General features: G+C 38.8%; 1 protein-coding gene and 1 long non-coding RNA gene across 2 annotated transcripts; one reads left to right on the forward strand and one right to left on the reverse strand.

Moving 5' to 3' along the window:
* Positions 1-10,344: 10,344 nt before the first annotated feature.
* LOC133738337 (benzyl alcohol O-benzoyltransferase) lies at positions 10,345-12,735 on the reverse strand. The gene is made up of 2 exons (XM_062165857.1): positions 12,176-12,735; positions 10,345-11,454 (listed from the first exon to the last, which is right to left on the reverse strand). Exons 1-2 carry the CDS (start codon positions 12,620-12,622, stop codon positions 10,510-10,512), a joined length of 1,392 nt encoding a protein of 463 aa, XP_062021841.1. The 5' UTR covers positions 12,623-12,735; the 3' UTR covers positions 10,345-10,509.
* Positions 12,736-13,716: 981 nt separating this feature from the next.
* On the forward strand, positions 13,717-15,520 carry LOC133740030 (uncharacterized). The gene is made up of 2 exons (XR_009860991.1): positions 13,717-14,170; positions 15,321-15,520. It is a non-coding gene; the product is annotated as an uncharacterized LOC133740030 (long non-coding RNA).
* The last annotated feature ends 7,800 nt before the right edge of the window (positions 15,521-23,320 follow it).

Below are 23,320 nucleotides of genomic sequence, written 5' to 3' on the forward strand. Positions count from 1 at the left end.
TTTATAAATTTCAAGAGAAAAATTCGAAAGAACCAGTGAGTATTATAATGAGAATTTTTTTGGTTATGCTCTATTTAGAAATAATGAGTTAAGTCATTTGGAAGACCAAATTACAATAACTCATGTTCTTCGCAACGGTGTTGCGTTCGATCTTCTATCGGTTCTCGGGTTGTAGCATAGTTTGTGGGCTCTTTTGTTGGCCTTTGTTTATGTTTTTCCTTGGTTGGCCCAGTTTGGGTCTTTGTAATTTGTTTCTGTTTAATATAAGTTTCTCTTTTTTGCCAAAAAAAGAAGAAGACCAAAAACGTATGTGTTGACCATTGAAAACTATCCATTTCATACCATCATGAAAATAATTCTGAAGGGAAGCTGAAAAAGACTTCTTTGCAATTTCACCCACCAATTATGAGGGTACGTATTTTAGATTAAACCAATTATGAGGGTTAGTTAAATTTTTATAGCTTATTAAATCAAACTGTTAGATGAATACTTAGCCACTTTCTCTTCAGGGCTGTAAGCAGCAAACCAAGCAATAAGAGTGACTTCATATCCTTGCCCCCAAAAAAGAAAACTGTCTACATAAGACATGATTTGACATAATTACATAATTAGCTTTACTTAATTAGAGTTAGTCTACACTTCTGCACAAAGTAGAAGCTATATAAACTATATGTTTAAGTAAATCCAGAATGTGTGTCTGGCCCAAACTCTAGGTTACTTGACCTAGTTGTAATAGGGTTTTGAATTACAGATATTCTAGGAGATATTCATAGATATCTGATTAATTATACGATTATCTTTCCTTGTACAACTCTGATTCTATGTCTTGTAATCCTCTATATAAAGAGGCTCCTATTATCAATAAAAGTACGACTCAATTCTCTCCAAATTTCAGTTTTCCTTAAACACGTTATCAGCACGACGCCCTAACCCTAAAACCTAATGGCCAAAACCCTAAATCCGAATACAAAATCTTAAAACCCTTTTGGCCCCCGCCGAACACCTTGAAGCTCTCGATCTCAGGAGCCCAGAACAGCCGGTGGCGTCACCGAAACCGGCCGGAAAAGCACCGAACCGGCCTAGAGAAAAGAAAAAGTATTCCTGCCCGGTTGACCACCTTTCAGACCGCCATCTATCGTAACATTTGGCCATCATCTACATCCTGACCCCAGAATTCGTGAACCGGTGTCATACCTCCCAGAACCGGCCGGAAAGCTGCCGGACCGGCCTGCTGAATTATTGCACCACCCTGAGCCGGCAGACTCCCAAATATTATCTAGCCGAGCCCAGCGCAAGAAGCAGCCCAAGAAAAAAAGAGGAGGCCCAACTCACTGACGCGGCCCAAGTCAGAGAAAAAAAAAAGGGAACGGGGAAGGCCTGCGGCCCACACCTCGCCTGCGGCCCAATAAAACAAGATGTGACGCGGCCTGGCCCACTTGTCTTCAGTCAACTCCACAACCCAAGCTTCTTCAGTCAAGGCCCATAAGAAGAATCGACAAGCTCCTTAGTAGCCCTGGGATGAGAGGAAAAAAGAAAAAAAGAAAAAAAAGAGGGTCTGGGCCGAAGCAAAACAAAAGAAAAAAAAAAGGGGAAAGGAAGGGCAGCCTACAGTCAAACAATTCCGGCCAACCACCGCCAAGCTCTGGCCACCTTCGGCGACCAAATTCCTGTGACGATTTTCGGCCACCTCCAGTGACCAAATTCCGGCGACTTTTTCCGGCAAATTTTTGACATTTTTTTAGGTATGTTTTAAAGGTTCTTTTAGTTCCCGTTTTTGAAGTTTTTTTTATTGTTTTTCTCTTCTTTTTCTCGGGGACTTGCAACCTCCCTTCTTCTACCCCCCTTTCTTCTTCATAGGGGAGACCAAAAGCCGAACTGTAGGGGTTCGCGCTCACTCCAAGCTTGGAGCTTGTGGAGTCTTCCAAACTTAGAGTTTGTTGAGAAGTTATGATCGACTACAAACACATCATTGTTTCGATCTAATCCAATACCTCTTGGAATCGAATCTCTTCGAAGCGACTACGCTCAGAAATTTTATATATTTTCGTAGTAGCTTTTTCCACTCCGAAACTAACCCTTTTTCTTGTTTTCTTTCAGGATGAGTAACATGAACAAACTGGACTTCACTCCATTAGGAACAACTGGCTCTGGATATCACAAGTGGGTTCGTGATGTCCGCCAGCATCTCAAGGCAGATGGAATCCTGGATAATTTCTCGAGCCTAGCTAGGACGTGCTAACTGTTGAGCAAGCTCAAGCTTTGGAAGCAAATAGAGCAGCCTGGTAGGCAAATAAGGCGAAAGTTATCATCCTAATGACTCGTCATATGGATGATTCGCTCCAGTACGAGTATATGAATGAAGAAGATCCCAGAAGGCTGTGGATCTCACTCGAAGAAAGATTTGCCAACGTCCGTGTGACTCCCTGCTTCCTGACCTAGAAGTGAGATGACATAGCCTCCGCTTCTATGATTTCAAGTCAGTTCTTGACTATAACTCAAAAGCACTTCGCATTAAATCCCTAATGAAATTTTGTGGTAAAGAGATCACATATGCGATGTTGATTGAGAAGACTCTATCTACCTTCCCCGTCTCTGCATTGATGGTTGTTAAGAACTATCGAATCGATGTTACTGCAAGACAGATCACAAGGTTTCTTGAGCTCATTGGAGCTATGAATGTCGCTGAAAAGCATGACAACATCCTTGTGAAGAACTATAATTCGAGATCCTTGGAAACAGAGCATATTCCGGAGTCCAATTATAGTCACGCCCCTAAGATTTGGCACCAAGAGCGAAACCCTAATCTTAAGGATACTTCTGGACGTTCTGGTCTATATAATCGCTATACTAAAGAAGGTAACCGCTAAAATAGGCGAACACAGAACCTAAGAGGTCAATGTGGAAAGAGAGAGGGAGGAAACACCTCTGGCCATGTTGGTGGCACCACCAACACTAAGTGCCGTCCTTATGAAGCTTTTAAAGCGCCTCAATCAATGGAGTCTGAGCACAGAGATGTATGTTCCCGATGTGGAGTGTCCGGTCATTGGGCACACATTTGTAGAGCTCGTGGAAATATTGTCACCGCCTACAAAGCATATTGTGAAGCAAGAGAAGCTCACTATGTGGAACAAGAAGATCAGGAAGATGATCTAGAGTGAAGGGTTGAAGACTTCAAGTTTGGCTGGGATCAATAGATCGCCAATTCTATTTAAGTCTTTATTTTTCCAAGAGATGTAATAGGCAATTGCCATATATTTTATACTAAATGCCTTTGGTTTAGTTTCTCTTCAAAGTAGGCTCATCCAAAGTAAGTATCATGTCTAGGAAGGTTTTAAGATAAGTGGTACTTAAGCGAGCATAGCTCCACTGACATCTCTCTACTCACCTGGTTATATTTATTTTGGAGTTACCGAAAGAAGTCAAAAGACTATCTATGTTTTGCATTAGCTAGCATTTGGATTAGATTCTCTTAATGGTTAAGAAACAGCAATGTACTCCATTGGCTTATGAATAAAATTTCGAGTTCTTTTCATTATGACTCCATTTTGATTCTGTGCATATTACTTTGTGACTACGATGGTTGGGCCATCAGTATTAATTCAAGGACATGAAACAGCCCAAGTTTCCCTTGCCAAATGGCACCTTGATTACTATCATAGAAACTGTCTACGCTCCTAGGGCAAATCGTACCTATGAATAGCCAACGGATTCCATGTAGAAACGCACGTAGAGAACGAAAATGAGTTCCTTTGCAATACCTCTAATGATTGCATCTTAGAGAAGTTTATGTGTCTCTCTAGTGGACTCTAAATCCAATAAAGTTATGAGAAAAGATCTCTTGGATTTAGACATATATTGGCTTTGTCACGACAGGATAAGTCATCCTGGTCATGATATGATGATCTGTCTACTAAAGACTTCACACGGACATCCATTCTCTCGAGCGAAACAAAGCATGAATCAAAAGTTGATTCCTGGACTAAGTGTGACCGCCGCCGCTGCATCTGGCACCGCCGCCGTCCACCACCAGCCTAGGGTTGGCACAGTCTCTATCCATGACACCATGGATGGCGTCCATCATGGTGATGGCGCCCTAGGTGATGCTGCAATCATCAACTTTGCTTCAAATAGCGTTTCAGACGCTTAGGCCCAACCAAAATCCTCATTGGTTGCTTCTAAAGCCTCTCGCTCATTTTATGAAGCATGTTCCTTAGGGAAGTTAGAACCGAGATCGTCTTATGCAAAGGATATGAAAATACTCATTCTGTTCTTACATAGAGTCCGTGGGGATTCTGTGGACTAGTTCAACCAACTTGCGGACGTTTAAATATCTCATGATGTTGGTTGACAAGAAAACACGCTGGTCACATGTTGTGCCATTGTTCACTTGTAATGCTGCTTATGCTACACTCCTAGCACATATTATATGACAACGGGCTTACTCTCCGGATCATCCTATTCAGTCAATTGGATTTGACAATGCCAGAGAGTTTACATCGAAGACTTTCGATGGTTATTGCAATGGGACTGATGTTGGACATAATATTCCCATGAACACACTCAAATGGTCTCACGGAAACGACTACGATGGTAGCCCGGATATTGGTAATGTTCACCAATCTCCTTATATCCACTTGAGGTGATGCAATATCGCATGCAGCTATGCTAATTCGTCTCCAACCCACCGCCACTCAATCTATCTCTGCATTACAGCTAGTGACTGGGTACAAGTATTTCGTACTTATGCACATTTGAGTAAGCCATTTATGTGCCTATTGCGCCGCCACAGCGCGCTATGATGGGTCCTTATAGTCGAATGGGCAATTAAGTTGGATTTGAGACTCCAACAATCATCCGCCACTTAATACCCTTGCAAGGCGATCTCCTTTCCACTAGATTTGCGGATTGTCACTTTAAAGAGATAGTCTTCTCGTCGTTAGGGGGAGATAAGAACACGGATTTTCAACAGGAACGACAGAAATTGTCGTGGTCTGTCCCCAGTGTGTCTCATCTCGATCCCCACTAAAGTGACGAGATCACACATATCTGCTACAAACATGCCTGCAAAGATGGACATCCCTACGAGAGGAGGTAGCGCCACCCTACACAGAGGTAGGCATGGCGCCAACGCCATAGAGCGTGGCACTCTGGCGTTACAGGCCATGACCCTAGCTAGGATGCATGGGAGGCTCGTAGGTTCAAAGGATACTTTGGCACAACCCAATCCTTAGATCATTGACACTCAAAATCTGTCTCATGAGAATCTTTCGGATTATGGTTATCGTTGGGGGACGCCTCAACGTCAGAACCTATTCCTCAGAATATAGAGCTCTTTTAAAAATTATACTAGTGTACATGACAAGTCAATACACGTTCACATTTAAAAAATCAATACACGTTCATCTACTTATAACACCAAACATCACATCAACAATTTCAAACATCAATCACTCAACAATAATCCATATCCTTTTTATAATAATCGTCACACAGATTACCACACTGGTTCCGCCACACAGGTCCTATTACACCACACTATATATGTAGTCACACTCTCAAACACAACTTTCACCATTCTCAAAAAAATAACGAAAAACAATTCAAAACCATCACCAAAATTGTACATACATCATTTAAAACTCAAAATTGGCAACACCGTCTTTTCTTCCCAACTTCATTTATTTTCCTCCAACTCACATTGCACAACAATAGAAACCATCAAGCAAAACAATGTTTTTCACTTCACCAAACAATTCCAGCTATATTTGGACTTGATACACATTTACGCAAGCGTACGTATCATTGTCAAGATAGGGAAATATTATGCCCAAAGTTTATCATACAACGGGGATTAGTGGCTAACCCACAATCCTTGGGTAATCGGAAATAAAGACACTTAGCAAACAAAAGAAAAAGAAAAAGAAAATAAATAAAAATGCTACTCTAAGGCACCAAGCCTTAGCAATGCTCGGCTTTGGTTTGCACCAAAGCCTAATCAAAACTAAGACCTAGTGATGACTATTTACAATGAAGTAGAAAGTGTCACCGAAAATGTAATTTGCATTTCTAAAACTAAAGTGCAAGAATTTAAATGGAGACTCTAATTTACAACTAAATTAAATAAAGGAAAGAAAAGTAAGAAATTGAGATGGATATGGGATTGGTAGTTAGGAATGAATCCTAACCCTAATTCAATGCTCTAGATGCTAATTTAATTGATATGCAATTTACTAAAGATGGTAGAAGCCCTACCCAAGGCTTTTCAAGGCTCAAGGGCCAAAATTCCCTTTCATGGTATTCCTACTCCGGTTCAAGGGCCGTAGGAACTCACTTGACATGAATTAGAGCCGGTTCAAAGGTCACTAATTCACATCAAGAGGCCTAGAGTTCGAGGAATTAGGCAACTAAGCTCACCATAAGTGCGATCAAGCTAATCATGTAGTGAACCATGCTTGTACTTCCTACGAATATTAAATCGGGGTTCTAGCTCTAAAACACAGACCCAAGAATTGACAATTCCTAAGCATGCATTCTAATCAATTATCATAAAACACAAGCACCCAATAATTAACAAATTCCATATATAAATTAAATTAAGCATCAATTACATCAAATTTGGGCTAGGGCACACAACCCTAACCCCTAATAAGAGAATTACTCACAACCCATAATTAAATTAACATCAACAAACATCAATTAAAAGGAACAAGTGAAAAGAAGTGAGAAGTAACAAGAACAAGTCACAATTGCTATGAAGCAATTATGACAAGCCTTGATTTATAGCTCCCCACTTTTACCCAATCTTCAAATCTTGATGATGATAAAGTCCTTTGATGCTTGGAAGCTTTGGGTGAGTAATTCTCAAGTACCCAAAAGAAAATTAAGAGAATGGAAAATAGAAGGGGAGGAGAGAAAAAGGGCAGCAGCCTTTGGGCTGCCCCCAATATTGGTGTGCGGCGGTCTGAGAAGGAAAAGAAAGGGAATGGGTCTGTGAATTTTTTTTTTCAAGTACTGAGAGAGGAGAGAATAGAGATAAGGTCGTGGTTCTGTGGGGAAAGAGAGTGAGTGGAATAGTGGATGAGTGGCTGACGATGGGCTAGATGAAGATATTGCTTTGCCAAGTGTCACCGTGTGGTTGGCTTTAGAGCGAGAAAACTGAGCTAATACGCTAGAAGGGAAAGAAGGAAGCACACCTGATGCTTGAATTGCTTAATCAACCAAAATGGATAATTAAGCTAGTGCCTATCATCCACGTGACCACGTGCCACCATGCATAACAAATGTCTAAATAATTAAACATTTGTTTAATTAAGTAAACATTGTTTAATTAATCCCTCATATTATTATTCTATTTTTTCTTTCTTTCTTTTGCTTCGGTCTTGAGGCACCTCCGCACAAATTATCTGAATGGAAAATGAAATTAATTCCCATTCCATACCATGATTTCCTGCCATCCAAACGGGGCCTTAGGGTGATTGGTTTCCACCTCTTCGCTCGAGTTGATCATGTTTGACCACTGTTGACTTTTCGTCATTTTGTCGGAAAATTCCAATTTGCTTCAATTTCGCACCATTTTCTCTTATTTCCGCAATTCCGCTTATTTTCTACAAAATAAATAAAAATAAATTAATTATATATTAATTGACTTGAGGATTAACTTAATTCTAGTATTTTAGATATAATTACACGTATAAAAAATACGTGTAATCATATTTCACAATCTACTCAAACCGAAAATCATTTGTAACAAATCATTGTTTTTACTTACCCATGAATCGTTGACGATTTAGTTCATATAATTTAAAACAAATATTGATTTTGCAACAGATGTGATTTTACAGCTAACAATTTATTCTACTACTATCACTCAACTAATTTATCACTCAAAACAATGTGAGATTTACTCACCTCCATATCATGCTGCGTCTTCACACAAAAACCAAGACAAGCACAAAATCATCCAAACTCCGCTCACGCAATTCCGTCAATCACCCACATGTTCGTATTGACAAAAGGAGACTAATGGAGCAAGGAACTGCCCCTGGAATGGCCGGACGAGCCGCCACATGCCGCCACAGGCGGCTGCACGTGAAGTCCACATGTTGCCGGGCCGACTTCAAAACAAGTCAGTGGCTGAGGGAAGAAGAGGAGGAAGATCTGAGTCGGTTGTCGTTGGATGCCGGACGGTTGAGTTACGGTCGGGTCGGGTCGCCAAATTTGCCCGCGGGACTGGCTTGGCTGAGAGAGAGAAATCTTCCGGAAAAATCCGGAAATTTTCCTAAAAAGGAAATTATGAAATATTTTCTGAAAAATCCTATTTATACTAAAATTTTCAAAAATGAAAATAACTTCCGTTGCGCATAACTTCTTCATACGATCTCCAATTTCCGCGTTCCACATGTCCACGAACTTGTATCGACACGCTCTATGACTTTTGTGTAGGAAATGTTTAGAGAAACCCAACGAATAAAAGTCAACCCTTTGATCTCTCGAAAATAAAACATTTCGAGTAATTATTCGTCCGAAACACTTTCACTTCACCACGAAACAACTATTCACACAACAACCCACATAATAAATTTCGGAAAGCACTCCAAAATAATAACTAAATTCCGGGGTATTACATTCCGTACACACAAACCCTAAATACTCTTATTCTCAAACTGAACCCTAAATACTCTTATTCTCAAATTGACTTGACCGTCGAAGCTCCCTTGGCCAGTATCACACCTGTCCTCTCTCACCCAAGGGTTTTGATTGTATTTTCTCTTATGTGCAAGTGATTGAGTCAACAAGCTTGACGAAATTGTGCTGCAACAGGCTAGGCCCAAGATTGTTAGGGTTTATAACTAGGCTTGCATTAAAAAAACTTTAGTACCTAGTGGAGCCTACTAACTTTAACCCTAGAGGATAGGAGTTGGCTCTTTTCAAATTCTAGTCTAGGCATTCTAACAAGTCTAGGTCTATTAGGATTACTTCTATGAGCAGCTTCTTAAGAAGTACCTATATTTTTTTGTATCACAATTGTGTAGTCGGTGAGTTATTAATTTTTTCTATGAATCTAAGGCTCGCTTTAAAGCGAGCTTAGTATAATTTGTCTTAAAATATGATCCACCCAACTTCCTAAAGTGCATGTCCTACTTTTCTATGCATTAATTGCTTTGATCAATATAATTCGTTGTAAAAGTTGTTCCTTTCATAATATGAAGAAGGTTCAAAAAAGTTGTACGATAACCGTAAGTCTTATATGGCGATAGGAAGGAGTACCAGTTTGAGACATTAGGGATAGAAGAACATTACATACGTTTCTTTTCTAAATTTTAAATCATTTCAGGACTGAATAAATGTTCTTTATTCGTTTTTGATTTCCATAAATTTATATTTCTGAACAACTTGTAGATAATTCCCCCCCCCCCCCCCCCCTCTTTTTTTTAATCAAGCTCATGGGGCGAAATAATATATTAATTACAAGCTAGAATATATGTCATTACATACCATTCCGCTGCTATTTATAGACGGACAAGAAGATAGTGGTAGTGCCCACAGTGATACATAGAAATAGACCTGCTCATTATACAATCAAATACCTAGAGGTAGCGGGGATCCTCCATTGATATTATGCCGGAGGCGCTAGATATCTAAGTTCCTAATACAAGGAAAGTTATTGTAATTAGACAAAAAAACTAAAAACATAGGACCAAGGGCCAAAGCCTAGTCCAAATTTAAAGACCAGCAGCTCAAAGAACAGAAGCCCAAACTCAAGGCCCAGCAGGATTGCTGGCCCAGAAGGTAATGTCAAACCCGCCCGGAAGCCGTATTGCTGCTCTGATGCAGCTCCACCCGACTTCGCCGCCACAAAGCCGCAGGACCATGCCACCTTGACCCATGCCATGACAAAGCCACACCGCTCGATCCAGCACCCACAACCCATGCCGCCATCTTCAGCACCTTCCGACGCCGTCGACGAGGCCTACCAAACCTGTGCAACACAGCTACTGTGCTGCAGCGACGTCCACATGAATCTGCTACCAACACGACCCTGCAAACCTCGAGTCAAAGCACCTATCCATGGGATCCCCGGACAATACTATCAATCATCCCGTCTGGCAGCAGCCTGCTAACGTCGGCGAGGTTGGAAGCCAACCTGAACGTCAGGGCATTGCCGGACGAGAAAACGATCTTGCAGTTGAAGGTCGACTTTATAATTTTCTAGAGAGAGAGATCTCTGTTTTTTGATAATTTACCAATTTAAATCTGAAATCCCAATATAAATTTAGTTATCGTCACAACAACCAAATAAATATATACCCAAAATAGATTAAAAATAAATACAAAATATTAAAATGTCACAACAACCTTCAACGTAGTATTTCAAATATAATAATCTTTTTGGCTTGTTAAATTATACAGTACATTTATTGCCAATTGTTTGCGCACAAAGCATGTTGAACAAAGCACAAGATTCTTTTGAACGTTCATACCAGGGCACATTTAATAAAAAGAAGACCATCACAGGGCACATTTAATAAAAGAAGTGGACGTCTGAGGAGGCAAGTCAATGGCCTTCGCTTTCAGCATACCATCAATTTCTTTCACAAACCTATCCATAGCCGGAGCTGGTAAACAAACCGGCACCACAATTCCATCTTCGCTATTATTGTCCCGGAACGGTATGTAAAAGCTGGCCACCCCAGGTATAGCACCCACCCCACCTTTTGCTGGACCACCATAAGCTGCCTTGCCCCAGCCAAAGTCCACATCTCCGAACCCGGCACGAGTCACATCTGAGACGAGGTATGTACCAACCACGGTGAAATGAGGCCGGCCCCTGTTGACCATGAGATCTGCCAGCGAGCGCATGTACTCCTGGGTCACATCAGCCTTCGCGGACTTCACCAACTCCAGTGCAAAGCCGAGAGGGTTCTGGCAAAGCTTGGCCGCAGATGTGAGTGCCACAGGAAATGCAAAGGCATTGCCATAAAAACCAGTCGGTAATGGAGGGTTTACTATTTTGGAACGTGCATTAACAATGCAGAGCACACGGACCTCCTGTTCTGGGTCTTTAGGCTGAAGGGCTATAGTACGGCACCGCCAGAGAGCCGCCGTGAGGATCTCAAATGTAGAACACTTGCGGAGGTGGTCCGGGAGGAATCTACGAATGGCGGATATCTCAGTTGGCCTGAAGAAAAATGACCGGTGAGCCATGTCATCGAGTGGGATAAGAGTGCCATGGATATCTGGCACATCATCGTACTCGTGATGGGTGCATGTCACGCGTGGTGGATCACGAGCTTTGAATGCCTCCCTTCCCCAAACTGGTAAGATGGAGGGGACACGCGCGCCACGCGCTACCTCTCCCACGGCCGTCATGAATTGCACGAGCCCGGCTGCGTCGCTCATGGTGTGGTTAAGACGCAAGGCAAAGATGAAACCGCCGCACTTGAGGCGAGTCACCTGTCAAGTTGATTACCACCAATTAAAGTGGGATAATATTATCGAAATATTAATATACTTATTGCTCTGCATGCTAAAGTCTTGGAATCTTTGACCTGCATAGTTATGTAGTCATGTTCGGGAGTGTATTTCATGCACCGTCAGTGCATGGGTACTTGAAATATGAATGGATGTAATTTTTTTGATATTAAAATATATAAAGGAGTGAATTAGATGAGTGACTGTTATTTTTTTAGAGATTAAAATAACTGACAGTCAGTGCATACAATCCTCTCCAGCCATGTTCGTGGTAAATTTTAGGTGTTTTTATTGATATAAAAATATTAGGTATCCTTGTCTTGCATGTTAGCCTCCTATATTTAATAGGGTGGAAATAGACACACGATTTTCTTTTTTTTGGCGGTACAGCTTTGTTTTTCATTTCTTTCTTTTCTGGTACAAAGCATGTTAGTTGGTTTTTTTTTTTGGGAAGATGAGCATGTTACTTGTTTAGCGGCAGTAAAATATAGTCCAGCAGTACAGAGAAGTTAATTTATTGCAGAAGAACTTGAAACTAATTAACTGCATGTTTAACACGAGAAATTTAGAAGTTAATTAACTGCATGTAACAATCATGCTTAGAATTGAGGACCTTGGATTAAACATGTTAGTTAAACTAATTTACGGAAATCAAGTAAATAGTTATACTACGTACGAGTATGATGGATGATTAATGGTTTACCTGAATCAGCAAGAGTGGGCAATTAAGAACCCCATCGGATCCAGGAACATTATAGAGAAGCTCCTCCAAGCAAGGGAAGGGAGGTTGAAGAGCATCACCAAATTGGCGGAGCGTAATATCAGCATCGGCCTCAATGAAGAGAATACCCTCGCCGGTACAGTCCACCATAAGCTTACGGCCAGGCCCCTCTCTAAGCCTACCAGCAAAAGGGTAGTAAAACACTAGTGTTTGTGATATCGCCTCTCGAATCACTTTCACGCAGTCCTTTCCTTTCATAGAGGGATCATAACGGTAAAACTGTATGACGGGAATCTGAAATCGAAGACCTTCTTGATCATCGATATCAGAAAGATGTTTCAGCTCTCGCGGTGTGGGTTTAGCAGGTGAAACCAGCTCCGGCTGCCGTCTTTGCACTTTGAACACTAGGGAGGTAGGAGGGGATGCCATGTTCTCTCACCTTGAGTTTTTTCTTTTTCTGTTATTAGAGAGATAACTAGTCAGCTTGTGGCTAATATTATTGAACTTCGTTATTGTTGCAACAGCTTTGGGAAGCTTTATTTATAATCATTGAGGGGAGAGATTATTTATAATCATTGAGGGGAGACAATGGGTGGCCTTGGTGCCTGGCCTTGCTGTTTCTTCACTTTTTCTTTTTTGCATTTACATGTTCAATTTCTCAAGGTGTGGGTGGGTGGGTGGGTGGCTATGAAGTTGCACTGTGTTTTCGTGGCTTCTATGTTTGGAATGACTTGCATAATGTAATGGGAATGGATCGACATCAATCAAAAGAAAAGTAACTAAAGAAAGACCTGATAGAGTGGACTATACTTTGATAATGGAGGTCTTCGTTAAACAATGTTCCAACTAACTTAATTATAGGCTAAAATATGATAAAAACTGCATGGTGATGCTGATGTATTTTTGATATGAGAGCTGTACCTACGGAGAATACACAACGTACTGCCTGATTTTCCCGGGCATGTATCATGGGTCTAGGCCGGAGCTGGACCTAATAACAGGTCGGACTGTAGTTAGTTTGGGTCTTGTTTTAACCAGTTTGGGGTACAACCGGCCAGTAAATAAATTCAACCAGTGATGGATATGGAAGGTTGTACATTTGTGTTTTGTACATGGTAAGATAGTCAGGCTGTACAACAAATCTATAAACCCTAGCTATTAGCAGGAGGCGTGCACTTGCCTTCTGATGTCCAAGTAAATAGAAGGTGTTCGAATTTATGGGATGTTGTACATACCAGAATCTCGTTACTGAGTGAGAAAATATGACCTTACTTTCTGACCCATTTTCACACACTCAAATTGACTTTCAATGAAAGGGTACAGACTTTGAATAAAAGTGGTACGTTATCGTAAAATATCGAGTCCAAAAAGACCAATTTTGATGACTAAATTAAAACCTTGATCACGAAATGTTGTTTGATCTACACTGACCTCACTTTCTGGTTTGATCATTTGTTTGCCTTTTTTATGTGGCTTGACCAGTCCGATTCACTTTAACTCTTGATAAGATTGTGCTTGGACATTAGTAGGGTTGTTGCCACCCACTTTCTCCTCGATAAGGAGTAATTTACTATATACTAAATGTGAGTGCACTGTTCCTGACTGTTCATAAGGGACGGAAAGGACGGTTCTGTCCTTACTTTATCTTTTTTTACGCCTCTGTCATTCACTCTCTCTTTCACCTAAAGCGAATTGTTTCTCCTTTCTCTCGCTCTCCTACTCCCCTCGCTTTGAACCGTACGGATCTTTCAAATTTCAATTGGTTTTTGAAGAAAGCCCAGAAGCTTCAACTTGAAGGCACCAATCAAAGAACACAAGTTTGCAATTGGGAGAGAGAGTTGTGCTTAGAAGACGAAGGAATTGGGAGAGAGAGAGAGAGAGTTCAGAGTTTCTGCCATTGGTTGTTGACCGAAGCTAGAATGACAGACTGATCGGTGTTCGGTGTTTGCTTGCTTTTGGCCAGGCAAGTTACTGAAGGTAGTGTTTCTTCCTCTTCCTCTGAGCTTTCTCTAATCGGATTATTGCTTGGGTTCTGCCTATTTCTGTGTTTGCCCGATTTCTGGTTCTCCAGTAAATTATGTTGCTGATTCTCGGCTGAAATAGGTTTTGTTTATGCAATTTCATGAATTTGAGGGAATCAGCATACTTTGATTTTTCTTTTCAATTCATTTACGTTGTTGCTTTTATGTTATTATTATTATTATTATTTTTTTTTTGAATTGTAAATTTTGTTGCATATTTCAAGATGTTGTCTTTACAAACATCTTGAGATCATGATAATGGTTTGTGTAGAGTCAGTCTGTTATTTGTCAATTACAGAGAGAGCCATAGCAAAAGATACTGAATTTTGAAATTTGTGGTTGCAAACAAGCTATTATAAGTTGCAGTACAATCTTGAGTCTTTTGGTAATGAAGATAGCCTAAATATGTAGGAGAGACACTGACATTTTTAATTATAGGATAAACTTATCGAGATAGACTTGCTTACATGGGCAGAGTCAGAGTTTTGGGCTACTAGGATGTCTGGCAGTGGCAGAGAGATTGGCATAGGGCTAATAGCTTAGCTATTGGTTATGCCCTCTCCGGATTTTGCATATGCTGTACATATGGACCTGCAGCAATTACTATTTTAAAATTTGAATGAGTAACAGCATGGCATTTTTATTAGCGAATTAAATCATTTAGCTTTTATCCTAATTTGACACTCTTATTTATGCTTTTGAGTTTTGTTGGTTAAATTTCTGAATTGGTTGGTTCTGCAATCGGTGTTCTATGTTTGAGTTAATTCCGAATGGATGCACTTCTTTTCCGTCCCTAGCCTGGCCACTATGGTTCTAAGTAGTAACATATATGCATGATTTGTTAGCAAAGAGTTGACAGATGAAATTTTGGACTCCTCACTTTGTTTGCTGGAACAATGTTATCCTTTTTGCTCCTTGCTCATTGATTATATTTCATTAGCTTTTCTCACTGATTATAACTGGTCCTATAACTGATATGTCAATGCTTTTCTCACTGCTTATAATTGACACCAAGTCTCTTCAACTTAATTTAAAATCATGTTGAATTGGAATCTTTTTGAGCAAAGTCTAACACTTGCTTTGCTGGTATCTTCTATTATGTGCAGGAGGAATGTGTTAAATGGTTACAACATGGAGAAGACTGTAAAAGTAGTTGGGCTCCCTCCCTCTATGAACTAGAGAACTTCATTTGATTACTATTAGTTGTTAGTTCAGTTAGAAAGCAATTGATAATTGTTATATAACTTGAACGACGTGATATACCCGCAGCAAAGCGCGGGATCGTTAAAATCATTCATTAAAATCACTTGCCGAACTAAAGATTCTTTTTGCCAAAAAAGAACTAAAGATTTTTACTCCAGTGGGGACAGCTATGATCATGGCGCGAAACGTACGGAGGAAAAGTCAGGAACTTGTTAGGACTCAAGGTTTTAAATATCGGTGTCTTCATATTTATCAGAATTTTGAAAAATTGAGATATCAAAAATATCCCCGATATATCAGAGATATAGGAGAAAATATATCGTTTTTGAAATAGTCAATTTATTATAATTATATATAAATACATATGAATGTCAACGTCATCTACATCTAAAAAGAAACTCTAAGTGGTTGAAAAGCCGCTCGTTGGTCTACGAAAATGTAATAATCAGACCAAGACATATGACCCATATAGTACGAATTGTAGTGATGAACATGATAGTTATAGATCTCTTTAGAGCTGCCGACTGTTTCCCCTATAAGGGGATAATAAGGATGAATCCAACTGGATGACTGATCATATACTTCTCCATAAGCGTCATCGTCAAATTGATTGTTGCCTTCATGAGATTCATTTGAGATCTCACTGTGCTCTGTGCCTAAACTGATAGAGTCAAAACTTAAGGCAATTGAAGAAACATCAAATGTGGTACTTTGATCATCAGTTGCACCTCTAGTCCTCCTCACATATAAGGTCTTCTCTTGAGCAGCATGACCAGCTGTTATCACTCCGTGGTCTTCATCTTGGGTGGTATGATCAAAATTACCTTCACAGGTAAATTGGTTTAATCCTCCACCCACAAAAGATTGTCCATATTCATATCTTTCACCTCCACCACCTGTTTCGTTTCCACCATCATCAAAACTATCTGGAGTTGCTGTACCACCCCACGCATCATCTATATCTGAATTATCTCCTGGATTTTTAACAACTTCTTCAGATAAGACCCCTCTACGTTGATTCCAGCATTAGTTGCAGTTTCTACAACTTGTGGAAGAGGTCTTCCAGCTTCATCATCGAGGTGTTCAGGCATAATCCAATCATGAAGTGAATCAATGCCATTATCAAGCGGCTCACTTACAACATGAAGTAGATCTATATGGTTGTTTTCATTGACCACATTATTCATTTCCTATCTGTCTAGCAGCCGCAGCTTCATGTTGTAGTAGCAGTATACAAGCTTTTCCAACTTCTGATATGCCAAATGGTTCCTTTGCTTGGTATGAATAATAGTAAATGTACTCCAATTTCTCTCACACGCAAAAGAAGAAGCTGTTTGTGCTAAAATACGCATTGCAATTCTCTGTATGTTTGGTGCAGAACATCCACATTGTGACCACCAATCAGCCATAAATGAACTACAATGAGTTATTTCTATAGTAGATCAACATTTTTTATTAATGAAATTATATATGTGTGTGTGTGTGTATTAATGTATACATATACCACAAACCTGTTTTTCTAGTTTCTCGTGTTTTTCTTGCTATGGTTGAGCCAAATGATTCCTTTGCATCTCTAAAGCATACAATCTGCATTAACCATTTGGAAATTGGTCATTTATAATCCCAAACTTTTTTAAGGTTGTCATCAATAAGAAGTTACCTCATCCACAAACGTATCCACAACTTCTCCATTTATGTTAAATTGTTCGACAATTGTTGTCAGAGAGCTTGTGAAACATGTGTTATGACCAACATCAGGTCGGTAATGAAAATTTGGGTTTAAGAAATGTGCTACAAATAAGCAACCAACAAGTTATATAGTATAAATCTAACTAAATAATTATCAAGTTATTTAACATTACTTGAGGTGAAATTGTGTTGGTTGTGGTTTTGTGTAATTGAATGCTGAGTTGAGAGTTATAGCATGTGAGTTTTAGTCACGAGTTGGCTTACTTAAGCCTAAAATTGAAAGATGTGGAATCGTTGATGTTGTGATGTATGCTTATTGATTTTTTAGGTTGAGATAACTTAAGCATGTGTTTCTGTTATGTTTGTTTTGAATTTACTCATACGAGCTTCATAAGCTTACCGAGTTTGTTTGTTGCAACCCGGTGCACTATTCGATTGTGTAGGGGTTTATCCTGTAGGTCAGGGTACATGGTTGGTGGCTGAGGCTTCCTTGTTGTTGTTGCAGTAAGGTTGGGAATCTGATTGTTTTGTTTCGCACTTGTTAGACTTCCACTGTGTAGTGAGTGCAGTAGTGTGTTTACTTATTAAATTGTTATTTCAACTTAATTTGTAAACTTTGTGTAATGTAATATGTGACTGTAAAGAATAAGTCTCTATTGATACTGTGGGTTCAGAGCATCTTTGTTTACTTGTTTTAAAAGAAAAACAAATTCCAAGTATTTAGTGTTGATGTCTGAACCATCATGCCTAGAGTATTTGTGATTGTTAATTTGTTTATTATTTGTGCTTGAAAATCGGGGCGTGACACAGAGAATGATTAAGAGTAATTTCACAAGTTTTGCACCATTTTTGAGATGCTCGTCTCAGTTAGCATTTAAAGTATTTTTTTTTTTTAACTTTTAATGCATGCTTGGTTTTTTTATATGAAATTGAAATTGTGAAAGCATTAAATATTTTGTTTTACCTGAATTACAATTACTTATTTTTCGTTCACTCACTCTAATAGTTTGCAAATGCTTTTCCCTGAGCTTTTCAGTTTTACGTGCCCAGTCTGTAGATAGGTTGAGGTCGAGCGTGGGTAGGAGTCGAGGTAGTTTTTGTCTTCGTTGTAGGTAACTATTTAATCTACTTGTGTCACATTTCACTTCATTGCGTAGTTTAATCTCATGACCAACTTTCAGTTGTATTAATGATAATTTGAGACTCGAGATATGAGTTTAAGTTTTCTTATATATCATGTGAGAGTTGAATTATTTGAGGAGAGCATGTAGGCTCTTGAAGTTTGGGTTGCCTTTGTGGGTATTAGAAGTGTTCAATCATTTTGTTTATAGGTTTGATGTTTTGGGTAGTCTACTTTTAGGGAAAGTTCAACCAAATTTATGATAAAATTTCTTCTAAGGTGAGCCCCGCAAGACCATTTCGGATTTCAGAGTAAAATTCGAGGTATGTCCTGTCACCAAAGCCGGCCTTAAGGGGTGCAACCTGAGGCGACCACCTCAGGCTACAGAGGAGCTAGCAAACTCTTTATATATCTAATAAGTAAGTTATTAAAAAAATTTATATGTCGTTTTAATCAATTATAAATTTATATATTCAATGGGACCTATAGTTAAAAAAATTATTATCTTATGCATTTAGTGAGAATATTTATTTAGTGAGAATATGCATTTAGTGAGAATATTTATTTAGTACATTGGCCCAAGTCGAGACCAGAAGATTTATTATTTAAGCATGATTATTAATTTATCGAAATTTTAGTGTAATGCTAGCGACTTATTTTTTCTTTTTCTTTTTGCACGCTTACTATGATTTTTTATTTATTATACTCAACCTTCAACTACGGTGTTGTATAATTACCTGCAAGAAAAATTATTCTGATCTTTGGCTCAAGTGTTTGCATTGTTATTGAGCTTGCACGTATTTGGTTTTAAATTTGGGATCCCCATGGTTTTTGCATTAAAACATGAATCCAAGTCATTTGTCGTTGTGGATTCAGGTCTCATATTTCTTTTGGGATCAATACCCACAAAGTACTGTAGGGCTTATTGGTCTAAGGATGTTAGCGAGTGTTCTAATGAATTTTGCAAGAAAAATTTATTGCCAGCGTCTTATTAGTTTACTCTCCCAAGCTTCCATCAATTGGCAGGATACTATTACTTTTAGCGGTATCTCTTTTGACAGCCCCACAAGGGCGAATCACTGTTGTAATGTTGTCTTTGCTTATTGAATACAATGTCTGACAATCTTCCTAGAAAAAAAAAAAAAAAAAAGCAAAATGCACGCTTTTTTTTTATTTTTTAGTTTTTGAAATTCTTAAAAAAAAAAAGATTTAAGTTACCAAAACTAAAAACTAAAAAATAAAATATAGAGTGTGAACTGTAAACACTCCTCATTTTATATATTCAAAGCAAGCCATCTTTGAGAAAAGTAAATGAATTCCAAAAATCTCTAAATATGCATTGATCAGAAAAATATTTCTATATCCCAATACACCCCAAGCTAGATAGATGCCAAAAAACACAAACCAGGAAACACAATATGTGCCCCGGCCACACACCTTCGTACTGTAGATATTTTGGCCAAAATCTTAGATATGAGTAGTAAGATTGACAAAATTGTTATATGAACGACAGTTTGCTAATTAAAGGACAATAAATAGGAGAAGACTAATGTATTCATACCAACCGACCGTTTTTTTTTTTTATAACAAACGACCGTTGGCATATTGATGTATTCCTTCTTCAAAAGCAGTAGGTAGCATATATGCTGGAAGACTATAATCCACATGCATTAAGTTATAGCTCTTGAGTCAGAGATGTACGTGGATATCTCTTATTCCTATAATACCCTATATTATACAGTGGTGAACGTACGGAGGTTTGTCGTCCAACAACCATCGCTACTGTTTTCTAGCCAATCAATATTCGCCAAGTTGTAGGGTTGAAGCTATATGTTACCTCGAGTTAAATGGATAACATTGTAGATTTGTAGGCATTTTCTATGTAATTTTACTAAGAGGTTTTCTATTACACACTACATAAAAAATAGCTAGCTTTAATAACATTTGAAAAACATCCTCAATGACCTATTAGGACACTTAGAAAAAACATCCTCTATCAGGAAGTCGTTGTAAATCATCTATTTTAACGTTATTGGAAAAACGTCATTTGATGTCTATTAATTAGAACGCTTGAAAACGCCCTAATATGTAAACATAACTGTCCTCTAATGTCTATTAGGAAGAAATAAACGCAACCTCATAACTAAAAAAAAGGTCTTCTTATGTTTATTAGGATGCAAAGAAAAACAGTTCTCAAATCACATAATGCAGAGAAAATATCCTCAACTCTAACAAAATCGTCCTTTTTTTTTCAAAAAAAAAAAAAAAAACCCTTACCCCATTCCACCATTAGATATGTGAGTGAGAATCGAACCCACGACCTTTACAATGTTGGAATTATAATTTACCAACAGGTCACAACTCTAACAAAAACGTCCTTAAAAGTTCAACAAGAGACAAAAAAAACATTATAATCCACCTTTACTTAATTTATTAACCAAAATCATATATTTGTCTCTAAAATATTGTAGAAATCGATATAAAATACAAGATTTATTGTTAAAAAATTACAATTACAAAGTTTTTTTTTTTTGATACGATTACATTACAATTACAAAGTTCCTGACGTGTTTCTATACTGCCAATGTTAATTACCATCGAAGTTTCCAGCAACAATATCAGTGTTGGATGCTCAGATGTTTAATTACATTGTACATGAGCAATTAGCTTTCGATGCTTAGTTTTCCACCTTTGGGGATGATATTGTAGTCATACGCTCAAAACCATTTGGGATGTAGTTGATATATTCAATCACTGGTCAGTAGTCGACTCGGTCGTTTACGTGTGTGGTGAAGTTGACCTAAACAAAAAACGAGGGGGAAATTAAGTATTGAATTATGAATAGGCAGCGGCAAGAGGGAAATGCGAGGGTTGGGGAAGGGAATGAGAAGAATTGAAGGATCAAGCGGAAGAGAGATTTAAGATCAGTACACAGAAGCATCAGAAGAAGAGGAGATGAGTGAGAAGATAGGAGCTGTTGATTCCAGTCATGGTGATGGTTACAAGCCCAAACCCTGCAGCAATTTCTTTGAAGCAGCAATTAAGGCTCTTCTCAAGTGTTTGGGTGCACCCTCTAAAACTTTGTATGTATGCAACTCCTGACATTTTAATTTTGATTATTTACACCCTCACTTTATTAATTGTTGCCGATTTACCTCTACCGTTAATTTTTAGACATTTCATCCAATTTCTCTGTTAACTTAGTTAGCATGTGAGGAGTATTTTCGTCTTTTCAATTGTCTATCGAAAAAAAATTAAACAAACCAACAATTAATGTCAGATTTTAGGAGAGAGGTATATGGGGAGAGACGAAATCTGTTACCAACTGTCACGCCCCTGATTTTTAACAAAATAAAAATCGATATATATATAATCCCATAATTATACATGCGTGAACGTTCAGTCATCAATACAAATACCTGGAACATCTTTCCCTTAAAACAAGTATATACTGATGCCCTGAAACAATCCAAATTAATATACACTCGCCCACAGAGTTATATATTACACAAGTTTACGAATTAAGTTGTCATCACAAAATAAAACGTAAATGCTCCTCAGAGCTTACTACATAGCGGAAGTCATACACTGGCAAAGCCAACAAAATTTGCTTCCTACCCGTTCTGCTGCCAACAAGCTACCTCAGCTTCAGCCACGATTTTCCTGACCTGCAGGATTAACCCCTACACCGTTTGAATGGTGCACCGGGGTTGCCAAACAACAAACCCGGTAAGCTTCTGCAAGCCCGTATGAGTAACTCATGAACATCAATCAACAACTCACATCAATCTACTTAAGGAACTCATGCAACCATGATTCCTTCTAACATTCCATATCCTTTCCACAGAAAGGACAACATGAGTCACCGCTGTGACAATGTTCTATTTGCTAACTTAACCATCAAGTAGCAATTTATGTCTCATCTAGACAATTAAAGAAGAATACCATCAGAACTCTCCTTTAAACTACATACCTATGAGTCTCCAGCAACCTCGACCGTCACTCCCATAAGCTATCATGACAGACAGACTAGAGCTCTATTGAAATCGTAATCACTCGTCCTACCAAGGACGTGATTACCAACTTCCTGCCTTGGTCACCATCTGCGACCTGTCACCATCTGTGACATATGATTTCAGACCCCGTCTGATCATGAAATCAAACATCAAGGTCGCCATCTGCAACCTGTCACCATCTGTGACCTATGACCTTCAGACCCGTCCGGTCTCAAAGTCGAACGTTAAGTAAGTCACACCTGACCTAAAACGTTACTAACATCTAATCTCGGCTTTCCTTATCCCTGCTCACCATCTGTGACTCTTGGTACAAAGACCAATACATTTAAATGAGTCACGCTTGACTCAAAAATGTAACATCAAACATCAATACATTTCAACAATAGAAAACATCTTTTTCCACAATATTGTTTCCATGAAAAGTCATATTCAACAATAATATAAGCATCATCATGCATATTATTCATCAAATACCATCCACAAGAATATATATATTTCACGTAAATATATATATATATGTAGTCATTCGCTCAGGAATGCCTACTAATACCAACTATAGTTTGCAGTTAAATAATTAACGCCAAAACAATAATGGTACTTCTGTTCATAAAGATCCTTGTGAGATTTACTCACCTTAAATTCCCGCTGCGTCTTCAACCAAGAACAAAACGGTCAATCCGCCAATTAACCGTCCAAATACTTCGTCAAGTACCTAATCACAACGGTATCCACTTAGTAACGATTCACATTTGATTTAAATCCGAAACCCCTGTTTTGGACTAAAATCCCCAAAGTGGCGCCAATCGAGGCAAAACCACATCCGAGACCTCCCAAGGTCACCGAAACACTTCCATGATCAATGTGTCCAAACCACAAGTCGATCGGATACTCAAATCCTCACGGATCGAATAAATTCATCGATATGAAACGATAAAAATCATAACAAATTCATTCGAACTCCAAAATTTGCATATTATATATCGAAACGCTCGTACCAACGAGTAGAAGACATATAATACCAGAAACTGTCTCATACATGGCCGGAACACCGCCGGAACGTCGCCACAGACGGAGGTAC

Source organism: Rosa rugosa, chromosome 3, assembly GCF_958449725.1.
Source record: "Rosa rugosa chromosome 3, drRosRugo1.1, whole genome shotgun sequence".
Classification (NCBI taxonomy): Eukaryota; Viridiplantae; Streptophyta; class Magnoliopsida; order Rosales; family Rosaceae; genus Rosa; species Rosa rugosa.

Coding starts and splice junctions, on each gene's coding strand:
- LOC133738337 (XM_062165857.1), bottom strand. CDS start 12,622: ATGGCATCCCCTCCTACCTCCCTAGTGTTCAAAGTGCAAAGACGGCAG. Junction 11,455..12,175: donor GCCCACTCTTGCTGATTCAG/GTAAACCATTAA, acceptor TCAACTTGACAG/GTGACTCGCCTCAAGTGCGG.